At 40.4% G+C, this 21139-nt stretch overlaps 1 protein-coding gene across 10 annotated transcripts in view; it reads left to right on the top strand.

The window, feature by feature from the left end:
- ARID1B (AT-rich interaction domain 1B) overlaps positions 1-21139 on the top strand; it is a 336572-nt gene that overhangs the window by 297131 nt on the left and 18302 nt on the right. For 6 of the 10 annotated variants that reach the window (XM_075146076.1, XM_075146074.1, XM_075146080.1 and 3 more), the window contains 4 exons: positions 2627-2736; positions 3478-3636; positions 9619-9828; positions 13268-13472. In XM_075146076.1, coding sequence (XP_075002177.1) covers positions 2627-2736; positions 3478-3636; positions 9619-9828; positions 13268-13472 — 684 coding nt within the window. The remainder of the gene's footprint in view (positions 1-2626; positions 2737-3477; positions 3637-9618; positions 9829-13267; positions 13473-21139) is intronic. The other 4 variants (XM_075146078.1, XM_075146082.1, XM_075146081.1 and 1 more) reach the window with 1 other exon arrangement.

Below are 21139 nucleotides of genomic sequence, written 5' to 3'. Positions count from 1 at the left end.
GAAAAGTAGCTGTGGAAACATCTTTGGTAAAAGCTATAGGGAAACTAGACAGCCTTACAAATTGCTAGTAAAATCCTTGCAGTTCTCCTCGTATAGGTAGAAAGAAAGGACGTAGATGAAGTAAATAATTTAGAACAAAAAGTAAAACAGAATTTGGGAAACTATTATTTTTTTTCATAATTGTCTCCAACTCCTGATAGTTATATTTACATATGCCAACAAGAAATATTCAAAAGCCAAAATGAATTCGTATTTTTACATTTCTAAACATGATTAATACAGTCAGAATACATGTGGTAATTTGCAGACTGGAGTTACTTGCCCTTTATGAGATGTTAACTTAAACCTCTCTGGAAAAGAGATTTTATAAAGGAATTCTGATGGAAACAGGACTACCAGGAGTGGGCACAATTATTATATTTGTAATAGAAATACGATGTGCCAACCTAGATAACAGTGAGATATCAGCAGAGGATTTAGCCATGCAGAATTCTGGTGAAGAAGTGTGATTGTTAACTTTGCTTTGTTTGACCTCTCTAAAATTGCTTTAGAGGGGAAGGGTCATCTTTGGTTGCTTTGAAACTAAAACTAAGACTTCTTTTTTAGCGCGTTCACAGCATGAAATGTGTTAACTGTTAAAATGGATTTTGTATAACAGTTCTGCATCCCAGTTTGAAACCAGACTGTGGCATACATTTGACCATTTTGTACATATATTTTTAAAAAACGTCTAAAAGAAAAATAACTTTTTTTTAACTGTGGAATTCAAAACTAAAATGTGTTAGGCTGCCATCCTTCACTTCATAATGGTCACAAGCTGCCCCAATTCCTCCAACAGAGTCTAAGGGCAAAATGCATACAAATCAAACGCTTAGTGGATGCTGGCTTCCCAGTATCATATTGCTTGGCTGTTTTGTTGAGGTTTCACACACATACATAAAAATAACAGCATTTTTAGCTGATCCCAATAGATTTTTCTCTGCAGCTGCATCACTTGAAAAAGGCTTTTTGTTCCAATTCTTGAAGTCTTAAGTATTGCAAGTAATTTTTTTTTTTTTAAATCTCAATTATGATTTATGTGTTGTGATGACTTTAAGGGCTTGATTGGGCTACAAATGTGCTTTGAAAAAACAAGAAAATGTGCCCATGAAAAACACCGGCAGTTCAAAGCTGAATATTGAGCATAGAGTTGTAAACTCGCATGGCACATGGCTGGGTAGGTTTTTTTGGCAGACCCATAGTCTCAACCTGCAGTGATGCTAAAGATATTAGCAAATTAGCACTGCAAAGCTTGCCAGCGTATTCGCCAGAGTCCTGCTCATGCTCTCACTGCTGTAATTAAAACTAATTATTTTCTAAAACATAGTAATACATGAATATGTGCAATAATCATTTTGTAGTGGGCAATCTGTGAAGTATTTTTAAAGCTTCTTTTCCCCCTCCTCTCTTTGGCTTGCTATGCAGTGTGCCTGCTGCCTAGTGCGAGCCAGCATTGTCATTTTGCAGAGGGGCGCGCTAGTCTGGTAATGATCAGATTTTTTATTTTTTTTAACAATGATGCTTTGCCGATTCTTAAAATTTGTAAGTTTGGGATATGTATTTTTTCCTTTTTATTGCCTTGTACGTTATTCTATCCTATGTTTTTCTTACCTCAGATCCTACTTTGAAAGAAGGGCATGAGGGGGAGAAAAAAGGGAGAGGAAGGGAAGATAATCCAGTCCTTCATAAGTGCTGTGCACGTGGTTTTCTGCAGGAAAAGAATCACCTGGTGTCTTGCTGTTGTTCTCTGGTTATTTGCATTGACTCAGTGTCATGGCACCTTCTAGCATCTGATCTGCCCAGTATTTTCTGTCTATTTATCTGAATGTTTCTCCTTGCATCTTTCCAGAAATCCAGGAACCCAGCAGCTTTGCAGCAATAATACTATACTTAGCACTTGCATCTTCAAATAAAAAAAAACCCTTAAACTCCTCACACCCCTGGGAAGCAACTGTGTGCCATTATCATAGAAAGACATTTGTGTCTTCGTTATAGTCCCACCTCATTTTAGCAGGAGGGGAAGAAGTTGAGTGCCGCTTCTCCAACAGAGTGGAGTTTACAGCTTGTAATTCTGTAGTTAAGGCTCACAGTGGCTGAGCCATTCATGCTCAAGTCGGTAGGGGCAGGAATTATCTGCTGGACACCAACCTTAATACAGATGTAACTGGGAAATTCATCCTTTTTCTCAGATTCAACATTGCAAGCAAAATGTGCATCATTTTCATTTACGTTTGTCTGTTGCTAAAGGGAAGGTGCAGTAGTTATTAAAATAGACTGTTGTTCTGTTAAAATGTAGTGGTCAAATGTGGACACAGTTGAAGACCACCAGCAGCATAAAGAATGAATTTTACTTTGTAAACTGTTTATTGTTGTTGATGCATGGTGCTTGTATTCTCGGCTTGCTCATTGTCTCTTTATTTCCTTACTTCAACTGAAGAGGTTTCCAGGTTTCCGGATGCTAGAATAACAGTACAGAGGTGGGATAAGCTCTGCTTCACGTGGCACCACGATCTTGCAGCAGGAAGCGTGTTTTTTCCTACAAAGCCAAACATAGTCATGCTTAACTGTTTCTCCTGTTTTCGATTAGCACCTATGGGTCTTGCAGATATGATGACACCCGGTGAGTCCAAACTACCCCTTCCTCTCAAAGCAGATGGCAAAGAAGAAGGACCCCCCCAACCCGAGAGCAAGTCAAAGGTATTTACCACCTCCGCACGTGGTGTTGGTTCAGCCCGCAGAAGTCTGCTGTGTTGTCTTCATCTTCTGGTTTTGGCCTACCCACTTCTGTTCTTTCCTGCATGCCTTTCCATTCACGTGCAATCTCTTTGTTTGTTTCTTTTCTTATTTTTTTTCTTTTTTCCTTCATTGTGTGGATCTGAAAGTTACTAGTTCTTACGGCATTTTAACTTGCGGGGGCAAAGCAACCCAAGCCAAAAGTTGCGTGGGGATTCGGCTGTGCCAGGTGGGTGGGAAAGAAGGGTCTTGCCTGGTTTCAATACTTGCAGCCATTTTTCTCTGCCTTCAGTTATAGCTTCCTGTTTTGGCCGCCTCAGCAGCAGCAACATACTTTAATATTTTGCTTTCCTGCCTTATTTGATAAAATAAGGTGAACAGCTTGGTTTTTTTCTTTCTTTCATAAGGGGAAACCCATGCTTAGCATTCCATGTGAGCTTGAAATAAGCATGGTGGCTTAGTGACTTTAGCCAAGCATCCAGCAAACTTTCCAAATTATACTAATGAACAATGTTGTTTTAATACCTTTTATATATATATAAAAATATATTTATATATGTGTGTGTTTTCTGTATGTGTCTCTCTGTTTATATATATTTTATATATAAAAATTGGTCAGTCTGTTAAACTGGATGTATTTTTTTTGTTTTTAATAAAGTTTGCCCTGCCTTTGTCATATTTTTTTTTTTTATTCCTCTACCACAGGATAGCTACAGCTCTCAGGGTATTTCTCAGCCCCCAACCCCAGGCAACCTGCCAGTCCCTTCCCCAATGTCCCCAAGCTCTGCTAGCATCTCCTCATTTCATGGAGATGAAAGTGATAGCATTAGCAGCCCAGGCTGGCCAAAGACTCCATCAAGCCCTGTAAGTGGCTCTGGTTTTTTTTGGTTTTGTTTATTTTTTTGTAATTAATTATATTTTAATGCTTGCTTGTTTGTTTTGTAAGTTCCTTTTCTTCATTATTTATCCACTAAACAGTTTTCTTTCTTTATAATACTGGGTACAAATTCTGCTCTCGGACACATGACTGTAAGTTCCGCTGCCTAGCTTCAGTGGGGCCTGAGCATGCTTATCCAAGGGCAAAATTTGTCCCAACAGTACTTTGAAATAAGAAAGAGTAAAATTGCGTGCATCGTGCAAGTGTGCTGTCTGGTAATACAGCAGTTGTTGTGAAGAAAACATCCTTCCTGTAATGCATCAGCTTCCAAGCATGCCGACTGTGTTGTTAAGGACAATTCCATTTCTGTTCCTGGGCCCAAACTCCTTCACACAACTGACTTCACTCTGGTTGCTGCACTTGTCTTTGCTAGGATTATTTAGGAAAAAAAAACCAAAACAAAACAAAACAAGAAATCTTCTCCCCTATTGAAACTAAGATCCATCAAAGTTTGAATTGTAGACTCAGCACCATGAAAAAGCTGCCATGTATGTTTTTGAAACATTTTTAATTTTGAATTGTGTATTTGGAAATACAATCATTAGATTATCAGGGCACAGTCTGAAACAAAATTGTTTCTGATTTGCTTCATTCAGTTATTTTGAAATAACCCAGATTTTGGGTAGAAAAAACCTGATAGGTGTATGTTTTTCGAAAACTATTTTTTTAGATTATGTTTATGTTTTTTTTAGATTATGTTTAGATTATTTTTAGACTAATAATGTTTAGTTATTCTCATACAGGTTGTAAAGAAAAACCTGAGAGAAATGCGTGGAGCTAAAAATGAATTTCATCATATGTATATATATACACGCATAGAAAATCTATATACATATATAGAAAAGAGAAGGAGGTATAAGCAAATATGGCCTATGGGGAGCAAATGTCCACTTGGTCATTTTTGCTTTGTTTTTTGGAATTAGGAAGATAAATGTTGTTCCTCTTTCTTTTCTTTTTACCAAAAGTAATAATGATCATAATTTCTCTGTAGAAAAATACTGCCGTATATTTTTGTGAGGAATATGAAAGTTTTTTTCTGATGTTAATGTGCACTTAAAATAGCAATTCTTTGATAACTTAATTTTCACAAAATGGTATGTTGAAGAGTATGTCTCGGGACAAACAGAGGAAGGCCAATTGGAGTGAAAAAGGTCTCCCCATCCAAAAACCAGACATCTCGTGAATCCCCTGAGCAGAGGGGCAGCATGGCATGAAATGCACCACCTTAATGTTTTGATGTTTATTTGGCAGCGACTTTGAGTCTCAGAAGGCAGCTGGTGTTACTTGTTCCCACAAAGTCTCATCTTTTTCTTAACAGCATTTCTGAAAGGGTGGTACTGGAAACGGAGTTAGTTTTCTTTGTAGTAATGTTTTGGGTATTGCTTGTTTGGGCGGTTTTCTGGAGGAAAGCAAGAGAGTTACGGCGCAGGCTGTCTAACACATCGAGTTATTCCTCTACAAGGCTACCAAATGATAATGCATTCCTGAGCTCATTGCATAAACTGCATAACAAATCCTAGAATCATTGTGAACATATGTGGAGTTTTTTCCATGTAAATATGACAAAGTATAGTGTTGGGAAAAATAAGTAGAGGACGTTTGTGCTTTCAGTTTCTTCTGAACGCCCTTCTGTCCAAATGCTGCTGCATCTTTAGCTTCAGTTAGCTTCTTGGTACACAGATATGGATAAATGCAGTGCTTTGGAACGATACAAAAATAAGTGCTGTAAATTAGCTGATCGCTTTTTACCTATGAAGGCCAGTGTATTGGATAAATTCATCGACTTCAACAGCAGCCTGACATAGACTGGAACGATTGATTGCAGGCGTTCCGTTACACTTGAAAGCAGCCTGAATTTGGTCATTAAATCCCAGAGCTGCTTCGTGTGCTACAACTTCTCCATTCCAGCAGAGGATAAAAGCAAAGGTGAATGGTCTGTGATCCTCCTAAGTGGATCCTCTCTTTCAGCAGTCTTATATGGAAGTGAGGCATGAGAAAATGTGGAGAAGGAATTGTTGAATGTTATGTTTTGTGGCCTCTTTGGGTACATAGGTGAAAGAAACACTTCTGCTATGCTAATTTTGCACGTAGTGTGCATCCCTGACAGTGGTGAGGTGGCTTTAAAATTCTTTAAAAGAGAATTTGCAAGTGTGGGTGTGAACTATGCAGAGTCACTGGAACACGGATAAAACAGTAGGTTATGAAAATGCCATAAAATGCTGTTTACTGTCCATAAGTACACATAAATGTGACAGTGAATAGTACTATCTCTCCATAGTGCTAGATGTGAGGGGTCTGCAGAGTCCTTCAGGAGATCTTGACAGAGGGTTGTGTCCTGCGAAAGCCTCTGCCAGAGACTGGACTTTGGCGGTTTTTGCTGCCTGTGTATGCACACTCTGTAGTAAAATAGGTCTACGTAATAAGTGTAATATTGGCAAATTCTTTATTGAAGTGGGGGAAGTGAATGGTAGATAGTTCTATAAATATAGATGCTTAGAGATCTGTACAGAAACAACTACCCACTGCCTTAATGTGAAAAGAACTCCTACAGAAATCTGTGTTGCTCTGAAGGATTCTGCAGACTCACTACAAAAGAGTTTGTGTGTAATACAGTTTTAATGGGTGGTAGATGTATTGAAAATAAAGTATGGGATTTAACAAATTTAATATGAGAATTGGCTTTGGTGTCCATATTTAGATGCGGTTTTTTTAAATCGCCCATTTAAACATGGCCAGTCATAGCATGTAGAAGAGTGCCAGGGATTGAGGGCAGAGTAGGATACAACTAAATCAGGAAAGGTATGTGCCACAGGCTTGCACCAGCATTCTTCTATTGCCAGAATTATCAGCAAACTTAACAAAAGAAAAGCTCATGATCTGTATTCTTCCAGCATTGCCTGGCATGTGCTCATTTTAGTTAACAATCCGCTAATGGGATCATTTTGTAATAAACCCTTATTTTCTGAGGGTTAACATTTACCTATAGGCAGATTTAGGCTTCCAGCTGAACCTGCCCATGTGGAACTGAAGTTTGTTTGTGTGTAGACTAGCTTGCACACATCTGTCATTTTTATATGTTTACATTTATAAAAATAGAGAAGAGAAAAAGATCTTTACTCTTGAGGAATAGCATTCTTCCCTCCAGTGCATTCTTCTAAAGTTAACATTTCATTTTAGAAGAAAATTGCACCCATTTTACAAAGCATGACAACCTGAAAGCTCACACAGTAAGAAACACTTCTTACCTTCTGTAAGCTGTGAAAAGTTTTCAGATTATACTGTCATTTTAGAGCCTGCTGCCACACTGCAGAAAAGCAGCATCATTTGAGACGTAGTAGAAAAACCCAGAATGAAAAATTCTTAACTGGTTTCCATTCTGCTCTGAATCTGATTTGAAAAAGAGAATCTTACCATATAAAAATGAAAATGTAAGACTGGTAAATCTGAACATTCTTAATGTGAACTACCATAAAAGTGAAATAGAAACTATTTTGTGGCCCCATGTTAGAATATAAGCACATGCAAAATTTGCTGGGTAAAAGCTGAAATTTCCCACCTTCGTTTTTATTAGAGTTCTGTGGCATTATAAGTGTCAGATTAAAATTAATGCTGATGAGCAGTAGAGTAACTTTGTTCTTACTGCAGTTGGTAGTGGGGTAGCTCCAGTTTATTCAGCTGTTCAAGCCTATGTGATCATATATCTGTTCTCACTACAAAATCAAATTAGTAGGAGCATGACTTGCCTACTTCCCTCTCTCCACCCACCCCCAAAAAAAATCTTTGAGAAAGTGTATTTGTTGAAAAGAGTTAAACTGATTTTCTTAAATACCCAGATACATAGCAAGTGATGCTTAGAGTAAACTGGTTGCCATTACAGAATCAGTTTGTGCTTTCATTCCATAATCTGCAGGACTCATGTCAAAGTACTTTCCTGCCAGCCACTTAGTATTAGTAAAACAAACTCAGCCTTGACTCTGACTTCAGTAGGAGTTGTAACACAACTGAATCTGGCTCAGGTAAATTCAGGAGTGCACCTCATTTCTAAGTAAGAAAGGTAATAATATCTGTCTGTAGGAAGGACTACTGCAAAGAAGTTACAGTATCAGGAAGCAAGGCAGAAAACTTTACAGGAGGCTATTTATTTAATTAAAATTAATATCCATTCACTGGAAAGAACAGCAATGGCTCATGGAACTGCTGGGTCACCCCCCTTGGCTTCACGTCTCTTTTTGCCTGGCTCTCCTCCAGTGTTGCCAAGTTTCAGCTAATGGCTGGAGGGAGATACAGAGCCTGTCATATTTTCCAGGCTAACATGCAAGATGAATGGTGGCAATGCTTTTACAATCATTGGATGCTACCCCACTGCATCTTTCATGCTCTTGAGTGCCAGTCCTCAGCAGTGCTGTGTGGGGACATGGACAAAGTGGGTGGTTCTGTAGCATCCGTGAGGTACAGCTAGGGTCTTCTTCAGAGATGTTCAACTAGGAGTAAGTTCCTGTTTACTTCAGAATGGTGCTGTCTCCTGTTCAAAGTGAGGAAAAGGCAAAGGAGGGAAAGAGTGATTGACTAGATGAGTTTAAAGAAGTGTCTACTGCAGTCAACAATCAAGTTTAGGATTTTACTATACAGACATAAAGGCTATGTTTCCCTTCATATGTATGGCTCCTTTCCCAAAGCTTTATGTCAATCCTTTTCGCTTGTGTTTAATTCTGAACCACTCCCATTTTCCACTGCTGAGCAAATCACTTCACCTTCTGCAAGCTGGAGGGTCTTCCTGCAGTAGCAGCAGCCCCTCTCTGCTATCAGACCAGAGGCAGCTCGGATAGGGTGTAGTCCATCCACACATGGCACAGAGCCCAGCTCACAGGGTTACATTGCACAGAAAAGATACGGTGAGAAGTTATAGCTTGTGTAGCAGCCTCAGTGCTTTCCGCCATCTCCATGGAGAAGAAACAGGCATCAAGATAACGTGAGCTTTCATTAGCTGTCAAGCTCAAATAGCAGCAGGAAAACGGGTTCACTCCTGCACTTCTGCCACATGGGAAAGAATTCTGCTCTTTCCACCTCTTTCGCTTTTCCTGATGGTGGTTCAAATCCTACCGCTGTGCATCCCTGCTTTTTCCCGGGTCATAACACATGTTCTCTTTGCAAGGTAGGACATGTGAGATGGCTATCTTCTGTCCTCTTTCAAGGGAGGAGAGTAGTAGCTATTCATAAGCATTATTGGCTCAGGCACCTAATTGGCAGTTCAGGAAGAGTATTGCCACCAGTCTCCTTGTACTGTAGCCCTCTTGCTCGTCTTGCTTTTTGGCCAGCGATGGTGTGAAGCGGTAGTAAAGCATAACCATTTGTGACTCTCTACAGAGGGTACTCCTCAGTGTGCTAGTTTGCCGTGATTCACGCTGTAGGCTACTTTTGTGCAATTGCTGTTCTGGAGGAACACTTTCAGGTTTTCTAGCCCCTTTTGGGGGGCAAAGGAGAGAGGGTTGATTTGGTTTGTTTTTAGGATTATCTAAACTTGTGTGGGACAAACTTGTTTTAATTTTACCCAAATTATTGCTTACAAAGCACTTTGAGATAAGTGGATGAGAAGCACTATGTGAGAGCTACCTCTTCTTAAAATGACATGAGGCAACATCAGAAACTTGCCTTCTGGGATTCAAAGTTCAGATCAGTGAAAGAAATAATGAAAATGGGGAGTTTGGGCCCTTTATTTAAAAAGCTGAATTTTCCGTATATGGACAGAATGTACTGTTTGTGCCTGAACTAGTAGCCTTCATTCCTGACTGTTGTGTGATAGCTTTAGTTTGTTTGACATCTTCTCTTTTTCAATGTTGTGAGTTTCTTACTTTCTTTTCCCTCCCCCTCCCGCCCTTCCCCCAACTTTTTTTTCTCTTCTTGCGATTTAGAAGTCAAGTTCCTCTACCACAACTGGAGAGAAGATCACAAAAGTCTATGAACTAGGAAACGAGCCGGAGCGCAAGATGTGGGTAGATCGGTACCTCACGTTCATGGAGGAGAGGGGCACGCCCGTGGCCAGTCTGCCAGCTGTGGGCAAGAAGCCCCTGGACCTGTTCAGGCTCTATGTCTGCGTCAAAGAGATTGGAGGTTTAGCACAGGTGAGAAGTGCTTGAAAGTGAACCTTTTGAAAAGGTGATACTCATTTTTTCCTAGAGTATTTCCTGCTGGTTACACCACTACATTTTCAGCCCTGACAACATTGTTGAAGAAAATAGTTTCATGCTTTAATATTTGTCTGGAGTTCATTTTGGGCTGCATAACTGCCCTAAAACTCTACAGTTTGAATCAAAATTGACCATTGCTATAGACAGATGAAATTGTTACCTGTTCAGGGGAATCCAGTAATGCCACTAAGAGAAGAAAAGAGGAAAAAGCCATTGGATCAAAGTTACGAGTAAGAAACACATGATAGAGCTGAAAGGAAAGGGAGATTTTGAAATCCATCATTCCCACATAGGGGTACTGCCTCTAGGACAAATCAAATAATCTCGCCAGAGAAGTGGCAGATACTTTCTAGAAACACAGTCCTTCGTCCCAAACCTTTCATCTCTGAGTGGCTCTGTATGGTACATTTGTTTCTTAGACACAGACTGTGCTTTATCTGTGTTTGGAAAATGCTTACAGGATATTTTGGGTTGCCTTACAAACATAATGATTACAAGGAAGAGGTGAATTATTTCATTGAGATGAAGGAAAATAAAAGCAGGAAGAGCTGACAATAAAAGTCACAGATGGGAGAGAGAAGCTTTCGTTTGTGTTCTCACCAGTTAACTGGAGGTTTTGCAACGGGATGTTTGGAAATTACTTGTGAGTTCTGTAAGACTGATCACCACAGAGCAAGACCAAATGTTTCATTGTCTAGCACCATCCAAAGGGAAAGCAGGAGAAAATGGTCAGTATTTGCAGCCTTAGATTTGGTATTCAAAGTCATCTGTCCTTACCTGATGCTTTTACAAAGCATCCCTTGCATCTAGGGGATCACTCTGGCTAGGTGCTAGAAGCTACTGTGAAGTGCTGAGACCCATAATTTCTGTGAATTTAAGAACGTTTGTGGATGCTCAGTGCTTTGCAAGATGAGGTCTTAAACATAGCTATGTAGATAAATACGTATATGCAATATTTAATATAAAATAGATAATATTTAATATTTAAATAGATACAATTTTACACTAATTACAAAATCTGAACTCAAAAATATGGCATTAGATCCTCAGAAAGCGAGCACATTTTAATAATCTATGTGGTTAGTGCAAGAAAGAAATGTCCATCATCAATTAGTACCATTTTCAATGCTGTTTTGAATAGTACACCTCACAACACAGGATTTGACTACTGAATTAGATCATTGGCCCTTCAAGTCCAGAGATTTTGGCTATTCGTGTTACTAAAGGAAGGCAGAGAAACCTAATATAGTTCACCTTGCTGGTTGTTAAATGCTGTGTATTTGGGTAAGAGATGTTATCCTGACATTTCTAGTGATCAGCTCATGCCCCCCAGCATCATAAAGATTTGATTACTTTTAGCTCAGAAATTTTATTACAGGTAAATCGTGTCATGCAGCTGCTCTGCCTCAGACAGCGTGGTTGTGCCCATAGTATGACTCTTAGCATCAAAAATTAAGCAAGATGGGGGGCAGATGGGATATTCTAGAGAGTCATTCATGTTTGCTTATTATGGAAATTTATTTTATTTTGGGACACTCAGTGTTGATTTGCAGTGGCAGACATTATGCATTGCCAAAGAATAGATGCTGTTCATTTAGACTGATTTTTGAAAGAGCTTGAGTTACAAACGTGTGTGCTTCAGCACTGGTAAAAGTTGACACTGAAAATAAAGGCTCCTGGTTTTGCTGGTGCGCCCACATGAATGATCACCATGTTTATCTGTTTGCGGCTACGGAGAGGTGCAGAGCTTTGCTTGCTGAGGTTTATTTAAATGCATCTGTGTGATGCTCTCCTAAAAAGCTGTTGCTCCGACTGCTGCACTCCACATCTCATGATTCTGCCCGGAGAGTGACAGGGAGTGGAGCTGTGCAGCAGCGGTGCATATTCTCTGTCTGAATAGTTGCAATTGATGGGGTCCCAACATGAACAGACCAGCTGTTGGCAGTCTTTTTTTAAATGCCAGTATACTGGGCATTTAGGCATGAATGTTTCTGTTTGCATTATGCAATGTGTTCATTACGCACCACTTAGCTGTAAGTCAGTAGGCACAAAGGACTGTGTAGCTGGGTTTCAAGCCTCAACAGGGACAGTTTATGAAAATCTTGTCTCCTTTAACTCCTGGGTTCTTGCAGGATGTATCAGAGAAATAAAAACACTTCTCATAGCCATGCCAACCTGCTTACTATTAACGCTATCCCCAAAAGATCTTTGCTGACTGGCAGCAGTTACGGTGTTACTAAACACGGAGAGAAACGTAAGAGGAATGTTTCCTTTGCTGGCATGCAGGCTCAGGAACAGCACGGCTAGCGATAACCTGTGTAGCCATACAAGTTAAGTTGGAGTCATTAAAATCTCAGGCCTCAGGGCAAGTAGCAGTCATCATGGCGGGCAAGAATCGGGATTCTTCCCCAACAAAAGCTGAGATGCGCAGACGTTTAAAGCCCATTTATTTCAGTGCTGCCTCCCCTCCTTAGATCATACCTAGCAATTGCACAAGTGATTGAGTGAACTCTGGAGCATCAGGTATTACAGCAAAAATACTGGCTGCTATGAGTGGTACAGCTGAGCGAGCCAGTGGCATCATCCAGGATGACAAATGAACTTCGCTGTTATTACAGATCAGCTGTGTTTGAGGAGCTCATGGACAGAGTCTTTCAATATTCTCAGCCTTACACTGCAAACAAGACTCGCAGCGGAGTTGTGCAGTCAGCACTGTAATACAGAGTATTGCTGGACTAGCCCTGTGTGTTTGAAGTCTGCCTTAATTAATTAAGGGGCCTTGCTTTACTCTGCCTCTCATCTAGCCAAAGGACCATCGATCTGTCCATGCAAGACGCCCTAAAGTGAAAGGACTTGAACCAGGAATTACAGGCTGAACTATTTGACAGCTAGTGGCTATTTTGGAGAAAAATTTATTTTTCATGTCCATGCTCAAACACTTAAATTGCAGAATAACGCTGTTACTGCTTTCTAAATTAGTTTTTAGAAGCTGTTTTTTAATTAGAATGGGGTGGGTGTGGGTGGGTGTCAAAGAGCGGGAGAATGAGGTGCATTTGCTTGGAGATGGATCGCTAACTGAAGAGCATAGGCCCTGGAAAAGTGCAAGGCATTTAAAAGATGCACCATACAGAAGACTCTCCACAAGCAAAGCTTTTTATGTAGCTATCAGCAGGTTCCTTAATGGTTTTATAACTGTAAATGCTGTCTGTGCATTACTGCGTGTGGGAGTAATGAGCATTAGTTAAAAGAGGAAAATAAAAAAAGTAAACCAAGACATTAAGTGGTTTTTTTCCTTTTTTTTTCCCTTTTTTGTCTCCTGACTTGAACAAACCACTTTGCTGCCAACCCATGATTCTGCCATTTATTTTGCTAGGTTAATAAAAACAAGAAGTGGCGTGAGCTGGCAACCACCTTGAACGTTGGCACTTCGAGCAGCGCAGCCAGCTCCCTGAAAAAACAATACATTCAGTACCTGTTTGCCTTCGAGTGCAAGATTGAGCGAGGGGAGGAGCCCCCTCCAGAAGTCTTCAGCACTGGAGATACTAAGAAACAACCTAAGATTCAGCCGCCATCTCCTGGTAAGTCAAAAAAACTGCAGCCTCTTACACAACCATTTTTTGAATGCAAAAGATACTCACTAGGTTGCATTTATATATTTAGAAGCACGTCTTGCTAATGCTGGACAAACAACAAAGATAAATATGTTGTTGGCATCTTGTTTTCAGACTTGGAGCTAGGTCCTGAGTCAAGTCAGATTTAACTCTGAGGGGCCATCTGCAGTCATGTGTCTCGTTTGTCATTGCTCACTCTAACAGATAAAGACGTGTGCGCCAGCATACCCTTAATATTCAGAGTTACGTTGGCATAGTAAAAAGAACAGCATTCTGCACGGATGTGCTTGCACTGTAAGACACAAGGCCGTTAGCCAGTCCTAAAAGGAGCGTCCGTTTGTCTAAAGATCAGATTCTGGTACTTGTGCTTTCCTTGTTATGATTCTGAAGCTGCATTTTCAATGCAACTATTGGTCAGTAGAGCTTCAGTTGGAGTCAGGATGGCAGATGCTGGACTGATCAGCGGGTCTCAGATGGTTGCTCTGATACAGCTCATGTTGAACGCGTGGCAGATGGAGAGAGCTGAGAGTATGGTATATCCCCACTGCCAGACCTCATAGTTTGGAGGCACGCTCTCAGTTCTTTTGTTGCTAATCCTGTATGTCAGATAAGTCGTTAGCATCACTGTCTTTATCTTCTGGTCTGAAAAATTGGAACTGGAAATGCTTGATTTTGGCTGTTCTTTTTGCATGTATAGTGCGGTGTTTGAAACCACACTGTTTTCTTTCTAAATTAATTCAGCTTAAGACTCTCAAGATTGGATAGTCATGAGTGATATTCAAGACAGGAAAATTCTTCAGTTATAACATTTTAAGTACATAGGAAAAGGTGTAGTAAGTATTAGTCTATGATGTTTGACTTCTGGACTACCCATGGAAGAGGAACTATTTCCTTTGATTTGCTGGTTATTAGGCTTTTCTGACCAACAAAATAATTTTGTTAATACCTACCTTCACAATTACTGTTAGGCAGACTACCTTATTTTATTGCCAAGAGATTATAATTCCTAGAATGTTCACAGCAGTTTCCTGCATTAGAAGGCAGTATTAGGAGAGTATTAAATACCTTAATTTCTGTTAGTGCAGTTCACTGATTGAAAATGGGAAGTGGCGAGTCGGGGACCCAGCAAGCTCTCCAGGCAGTTTGCAGGCTACGTGGCTCCAGTTTGAGAATTCCTATCGTGGATACCAGAAAATTGCAAAGACCTTTATAATCAAATAATACAGTTCTAGCTTTTACAAGATCATTTGTTATGATAGTGCTTTGTCAGTACAGAAGAAGATAAAGGCAGTAAGGCTTAAATCTTTTTCAGCTTGATGTATTCAGTGTAAGGATTTTGGGGAGTGTTTAGTTAAAATCTTTCTAGGTACATCTCTTCGTGTAATACCTGAAATATTTCCTCCACCTTGTTAACACCTAGGGTTATCAGGTACCCCAACGCTGATTATTTAATGGAGAAGGTAACTAGGTTACTTTGCAAGGCAAGTTTAGAAGATGGGTAAAAATACTTGGTATTAGAAGTGAAGCCTATAGTCCAAATGTTTATCTGTCTGAAATGAGCATAGAGTGTCCTGAATGTGCACCACTGCAAAAAATAAAAGATGTTGGATGTGCCTGTCACCTCTTGAGAAGGCTGGTAAGGGGAGCTGAAACTGTTAGGCTTGTTAAGGAGGGTGAAGAGGAAATTCATCTGTTTCTAAAACTAAACAGCAGTACTAAAAATGAGAGTATTTTGCTTTGCTCTCTCCTCCCTTACCCCTCTCCCTCCAACACTGCTCTCAGTAGTTGGTTTGGGGATGATCACCATAAATTGGCTGAATTTTGAGATGAAGAATTGTTATTTAAATACGTAAAGCTGAAACAAAGGAATAGAAATATCAGACGTACCACTTTTAGAGGGTCCTTTTGCATCATGACGCTACAGATGAAAATGGCAAAGTCCAAGTTTAAATTTATCATAACATTCAAGCAAGCTGTCTATGAGGAGAACTGAAACTATTTTTCTAAAATAAAAACACAGCAGGACATAGAGACTAGAAGAGAGGGAAGCAAGCAAAGATCTCAAGGTTTGTTTTGTTGGCGAGAAAAGAGCTTGTGTCACTGAATGGACTGCACTTCTGTACGGAGAAAGGCTTTCCCAGTGTGTATCAGCTTTAGTACATGAAATCCCGCTGAGGTATAGATGCTGCAGAGACTACAAGCCTGTTCTCTTTAATAGTCAGCTTTTTTTCTTGCTCCTTTTCCTTTACTATATACCAACATTAACATTTTAACAGCACAAAAGAAGTAGAGTTGTAGATGTACTTTAGATAATCTGTTACTCTTTGGCATTCAGAGGGAACAGGAGCCCAATACGACAAGAAACAGTAGCCTCCAAAGGTCCTTGCTTTAACCATTAGCCTCTGTTGTGCAGTTAGCTCAGCGTAGGCAGAGCCACTTTGAAGCCAAAGCCATTTGCAGAGAACTAGTTACAGTATTAGGGCTGAACTTAATTCCGATAAAAAAGCAGGGGGGCTTGTCTCAGAGGAGAGGGTGTTGTATTTTGTCCAGTTCTAACCAGCTGATGCTATGAAATCAGGGTCATGAGAGTTTAAAAATGAGCTCATCTTCATAAAACTTTTAAAACTTAATATTTCAATTTCTCATAAGGATATATAGAGACTATATATAAGAATATATAGGGAATATATATAAGAATATATAGGGAGTGGCAGCCTTCTTGGTACAGAGAAGAATTCAGTTCCTATGTAGATGTAGTTCCCAGGCAGATGTTACGCAAGGCGGGAGCACGGTGACACACAGTTCAGAGCAAATCAGTTGTTGCAGATGCCCCGCATCCAAGGGGTGATTATGTGATTGCCTCGCAGACGACCTTTAGAATGCAAGCATAGAGGGAACCCTAGGAAGCGCAGCGCAACAACCACAGTGAGGAGATTGCCATGGAAGAACCTGGTCAGGGAAAGGATGCATCGTGTAAGTCAAATTTATGGGACTGCAAGGCGGTGGTCTGGGTCCACGTGTTGCTTGTAGCACTGTATTTGGGATTCTCCCATCACTTCTGGTTTTTACAACATCATTAATAAGGTAAATAGTATGTAAAGGAGTGAATAATTTAGTGCTATGTACAGTGCAATTCAGGATAGCGTCAGCAATTGTAAGAAGTTGAAAAAGGGAGTGAGGGTAGAGCAGCAAAGTGACAGGCTGGTTGGCTTTGTTCAGCAGAGGTTTGCACAGTAGCCACGGTATCAGGGGTAGGATCACCTGCCTATTTTGATAAATGTTCTGGCTTCATACAACTGTCAGAGCCTCTTCTGTTCTTTCATAAAACTCGCAGGGAGAGGTGGGGGCCTGAATGTGTTTTAGCGTGGCTTGCACTGCTCTGAGGCTGTGCAAGTTGGAGGCGTGCTTGTGGTAGGCTGAGGCCTCTGTGTCACAGTTTAAATCTGTCTGGGTCAGATAATGCCATCAGCAGTGAAGGCCAGCAGCAGATGCCTAATGACCGGCTAGCTATTAGAGGACCCCTATTGGCCTTATGTCCTGATTGTTGGGTCCGTGCCGAGGTCCACGTCAACTGTTGACTGCTCTTTTGCTGCGTAGAAAGTCCCTTATAGAGAGAGAGGCATTGTAGGTCTTCATAATCATCCTTCTAGGACTCCAGTGCTTTCCAGAAGAGGGTGCAAAGACAAAATGCTCTTCCTGTCATGCGTGTTTGATAGTTTTGACCAAAATAGGCACAAATTATGTGGCAAGTTCTAAACTGAAAATAATTCTGGGGGCCGTTATGCTAAGCACTGATGGGTGCCGAAGAACAAATTTCAAAAAAACATCAGCGTGAAGGAGTTATTTTCCATTGCCGTACTCTGGCACTGTAAGTTCTTAGCTGCAGTATGCGGTTATGTATGCGTGACTCTCAAAGTAACAGACTGAGCAGTTTATCCTACGCTGAATGAACAGGATGGTCACAGTGGTACAGCTGAGGATGCTCCTGAGTAACACTCAGCAGCTGGCCCTGAAGTCATCGGAGATTTCATTACAGCAAACCTGGAAAATTGTGCGCCTGTGAAGGGAAGAGGGAGCAGAGCGCGCCAAGAGTGTGTTCCCTGCGTTTCCTTGGCAGCAGAGAAACAAGACTTGGGGAGGGGGATGGCGGGGGAGACGCGACACAACACCACACGACACAGCCATTCAGTGAGTGCGTCTGTAACCAAACCCATCCGTCTCTGCTGGCGGGTGGCTGACTGAAGTGCTATTATTAGCAGGCAGGTGATGTCATGGAGCATGTCATGAGGCCAGCCAGGGAATCCCCACGGAAGATGGATGGGCGAGGGGTCGGGAGGGGTGGACGGGAGGACAGACAGAGGTGCCCCCGTGCTTGCACCCGCGCCCACCTGGGGGGGCCCTGCTGCAGCCAGCGGCCCCCAGCCCAGCCTAACTGGGGCACTGGGTTCGTGCTGTGTAAATTATCTTCCCAGCGTGGCGGCTGGCAGTTCACTCTGAAGTATGTGAATGTACTTAACCTTCAGTAACCTTTCCATTGTTTACTTTAGAGTATACATTTGTAGCTTCTGGCAAAAGGTAGGGATATCCTAGAGAGCATGTCAGGCCTCATATTAATGGAGTTTCAAGAGGTTGCATTCTTTTTTTTTTTTTCCCTGAAAGGAAAAAATTGCTAGCAAGAGAAAGATTTTTTTTTTTTTTTAAACTGCATATTTCTGTTCTGGTAAATAAAGGGTCTTTCCTGAAAGCAGTACTTACTGTCATGCGGACTTTGCAAAGAAAAAAGCCATGCCAGCGCTATAATTCCGTGCTGCCGAGAATAATTGTGCCATTGAGTAAACTGTGGAAAAGTTTGTAGGACCTCGCCTTCTCACTGACAAAGATGTTCATTTTATTTCATTTTGGATGGATTTTCTATTGTTAAAAGCATATTCTTACAAATCTATTATGACACTTGAAAGACAAGTGTTGCTTAGATGTGGATGTGAGATGAAGAATTCAGTAGCTATGTACACACAGATTTTTTCCTGGACGTCCCCAAGTCAGCTGCAGAATCATGTAAGCAGAGATTACCTATTCTAAAAGAACATTGTTGTTTGTCTTCCTTCTTAGTTCTTTGTTTAATACTGAAGCTTATCAAGCACTTTAAAAGATACGGTTTCTATTTCAGGATGTTCACAATCAAAATTAAACAAATAAAAACCCTGCAAGGATAGATGTAAAAATTTCAGAGAGCAGCTTAGCAAATGTAAAATTTAAGGTGAAACACGAAAAAGGAATATGGTACTTTCTTACAGAGACGAGGGTTGTTTTCATATTCTTTAATTAGAAAACATTGCTAATAGCAATGTGTGTAATATGCATGTGTGAGAGAATGTAACTAGTTTGCATTTAACATGTGTCATGCAGGCACCTGTGTGCACATGCTATATCCAAAAACTCCGTAAAGTATATTGCTTTGATGCAAAGTCAAGTGCTCAAAGGTTAGGAAATGCCAAAAGTGAGATATAATCTTTGCAACCTTAATTATGTTTCCTTGTGCATATACAGTTCAATACACTCCTAATTACGCAGTCACATTGAAATTTTTTCCATGAAATGTCTGTGTCATTCACTGCACAGAATAAACAGTGCTCAGTGAATGAGGAGCTATTCAGTATTTTGTGTTTTCCTCCCTTTTCAGTACACAGCCCTTACTTGTGCCACAGATTTCAACCAGACTCAAACAGAGAGTTATAAATTTGCTCCTTGGTTTTTCTCATCTTCACTACAACTGTATTTGAGGGCTTTAAAAAGTATTAATCAGCCTTTGCAAGATCCATCTGAGAGGGAAAGTAGTATGATTCCCATTCTACAGAAGAGGAACTGGGCTACCAGAAAATTCACAACATGAGCCAGTTTTCTAACTTTTGCCATATATAGCCCTTTATATGATCTCATCTGTTGCTCTACATGTTCTGCACAGCTGGAAAACAGCATCTCTAAACAGACCCTCTGAGAAAAGGAACACACATCTGAGAACCTCTTATGCAAAATTTAATTTCACTCATATGCCCAGTATTGGGCTCTTCCCAGTATTTAACTCTTTGTCTCTTTATCCAGCCACTTATGGTTCTTTCCCTGTACTTTAACTCTCATTAGGTACATTTTCTGGGCTTTTTTGGTGTTCCCTATTGTGTAGTACCATGTCCATGCAACTTCAGACTTCTCAGATTCTAATCTGATCTCAGCAGCATCCATATCTCCTTTCCAGGTTCCCAGTCCCCTTGTCTGTTTCCTTCTATTCTTTTTTCTGTTGACGGTCAGAAACCCTATCACCTTGCCTTTGCTTGCCAACCTCCATGAGAGCTTGCGTGGGGTGGCTTCCTGGCTATAGGTTCTCGTGCTCAGCTCCACATTCAAGACTGCCAGGTCAACCCAGGAGCTCAATTACAGTGAGAGTCCTGCTCACCCCCAGCCTGAAATAAATACAAACAGGGTCTTCAGAAAACCAAGCAGTGAATGTATAGCAAGCTAATAATCTTTACATAAAAACAGGTATTTTTCACAAATTTATTTGACCAAATCAGAACAACCACTGGAAAAGCAAGAGTACTTTCCCTGTCACAGGCATGTCCCCAGCATGACCACCAAGTCTCCTCTTCAAACAACGAAGGGACTACTGGTGCTATGTGTGAAAAAGGTGACCCAATATATACTTGGCTTGGAAGACTCACAGAAAAATATTTCTGTTTTGGGGACAACAGAAGAGGACCGTATATTTTCAAAGGCATATTCTTAAAAAAAGCTGGCCAGTTACAACTGAAAATTTCCAAAACAAAATTAACTTGAGGGGAATATCCATCAGGATGACTTCTGATGATTGGCTAAAGCTTGGCAAAGGTACTGAAAATCACATCCTACAAGCGAAAGTTAAGTTGCTTAAAAAATTGTACCTGCTCTACCAACAGTAACCATTAAGAGTACATACTTACCTTATTCTTTCTCAAGGAATGTGCTATTTACATTGATGCTATTACTAAAATATAGATGAACTATTCAGTGGCCTGTGAGTGTGTGACACAGGAATAATTGTCTTTGCAGTTGCTTGTAGGTCATATCCACACTTGGGCTCTTCGTGGTAGCTGATGACTTAATCCAGAGATTGAAACACTTGCAGTCCCTATTCTGTAGAAGCGTCTGTGACCCAATGGAGGTCAAGAGCAAACGCATTAACGAAGCAGTACCAGAAACTTTGCACTCCTCAAGATAGCATTTGCCTTCCATTTTTTCAGCTGTTTATAAGCAGTCATTTAGAAAGAGGCGGAAGAAAAATAACCGATCTATAACCACCACCCAGCAGATAGAAATTCGACTTGTAGCTTCTCAGTTGGATATCTTCTTTTTGCTTTTAAACCTTTCTTAATCTAAGATGATTATATAAAACACATTGTTATTCATAATAAAGATTCTATATTGATGCAGCCCATAAATACTGAAAAAATATTTTACTTGTTTTTTTTAGGTTTACTTTAGATATGAATTAAGTTCTTGCTCAGGTAGGATAGGGAAGAACTTAACTGCTGCTTAATAGCCCACCATAAGAGAAATATGCAGGGTTAGGCAATATCATATTTTGCAGTAAGTATATGGGTACA

Source organism: Calonectris borealis, chromosome 3 (genome assembly GCF_964195595.1).
Source record: "Calonectris borealis chromosome 3, bCalBor7.hap1.2, whole genome shotgun sequence".
In the NCBI taxonomy this organism is placed as follows: Eukaryota; Metazoa; Chordata; class Aves; order Procellariiformes; family Procellariidae; genus Calonectris; species Calonectris borealis.
The sequence above is the reverse complement of the archived record's forward strand: the minus strand, read 5'-3'. Positions and strand labels throughout refer to the sequence as shown.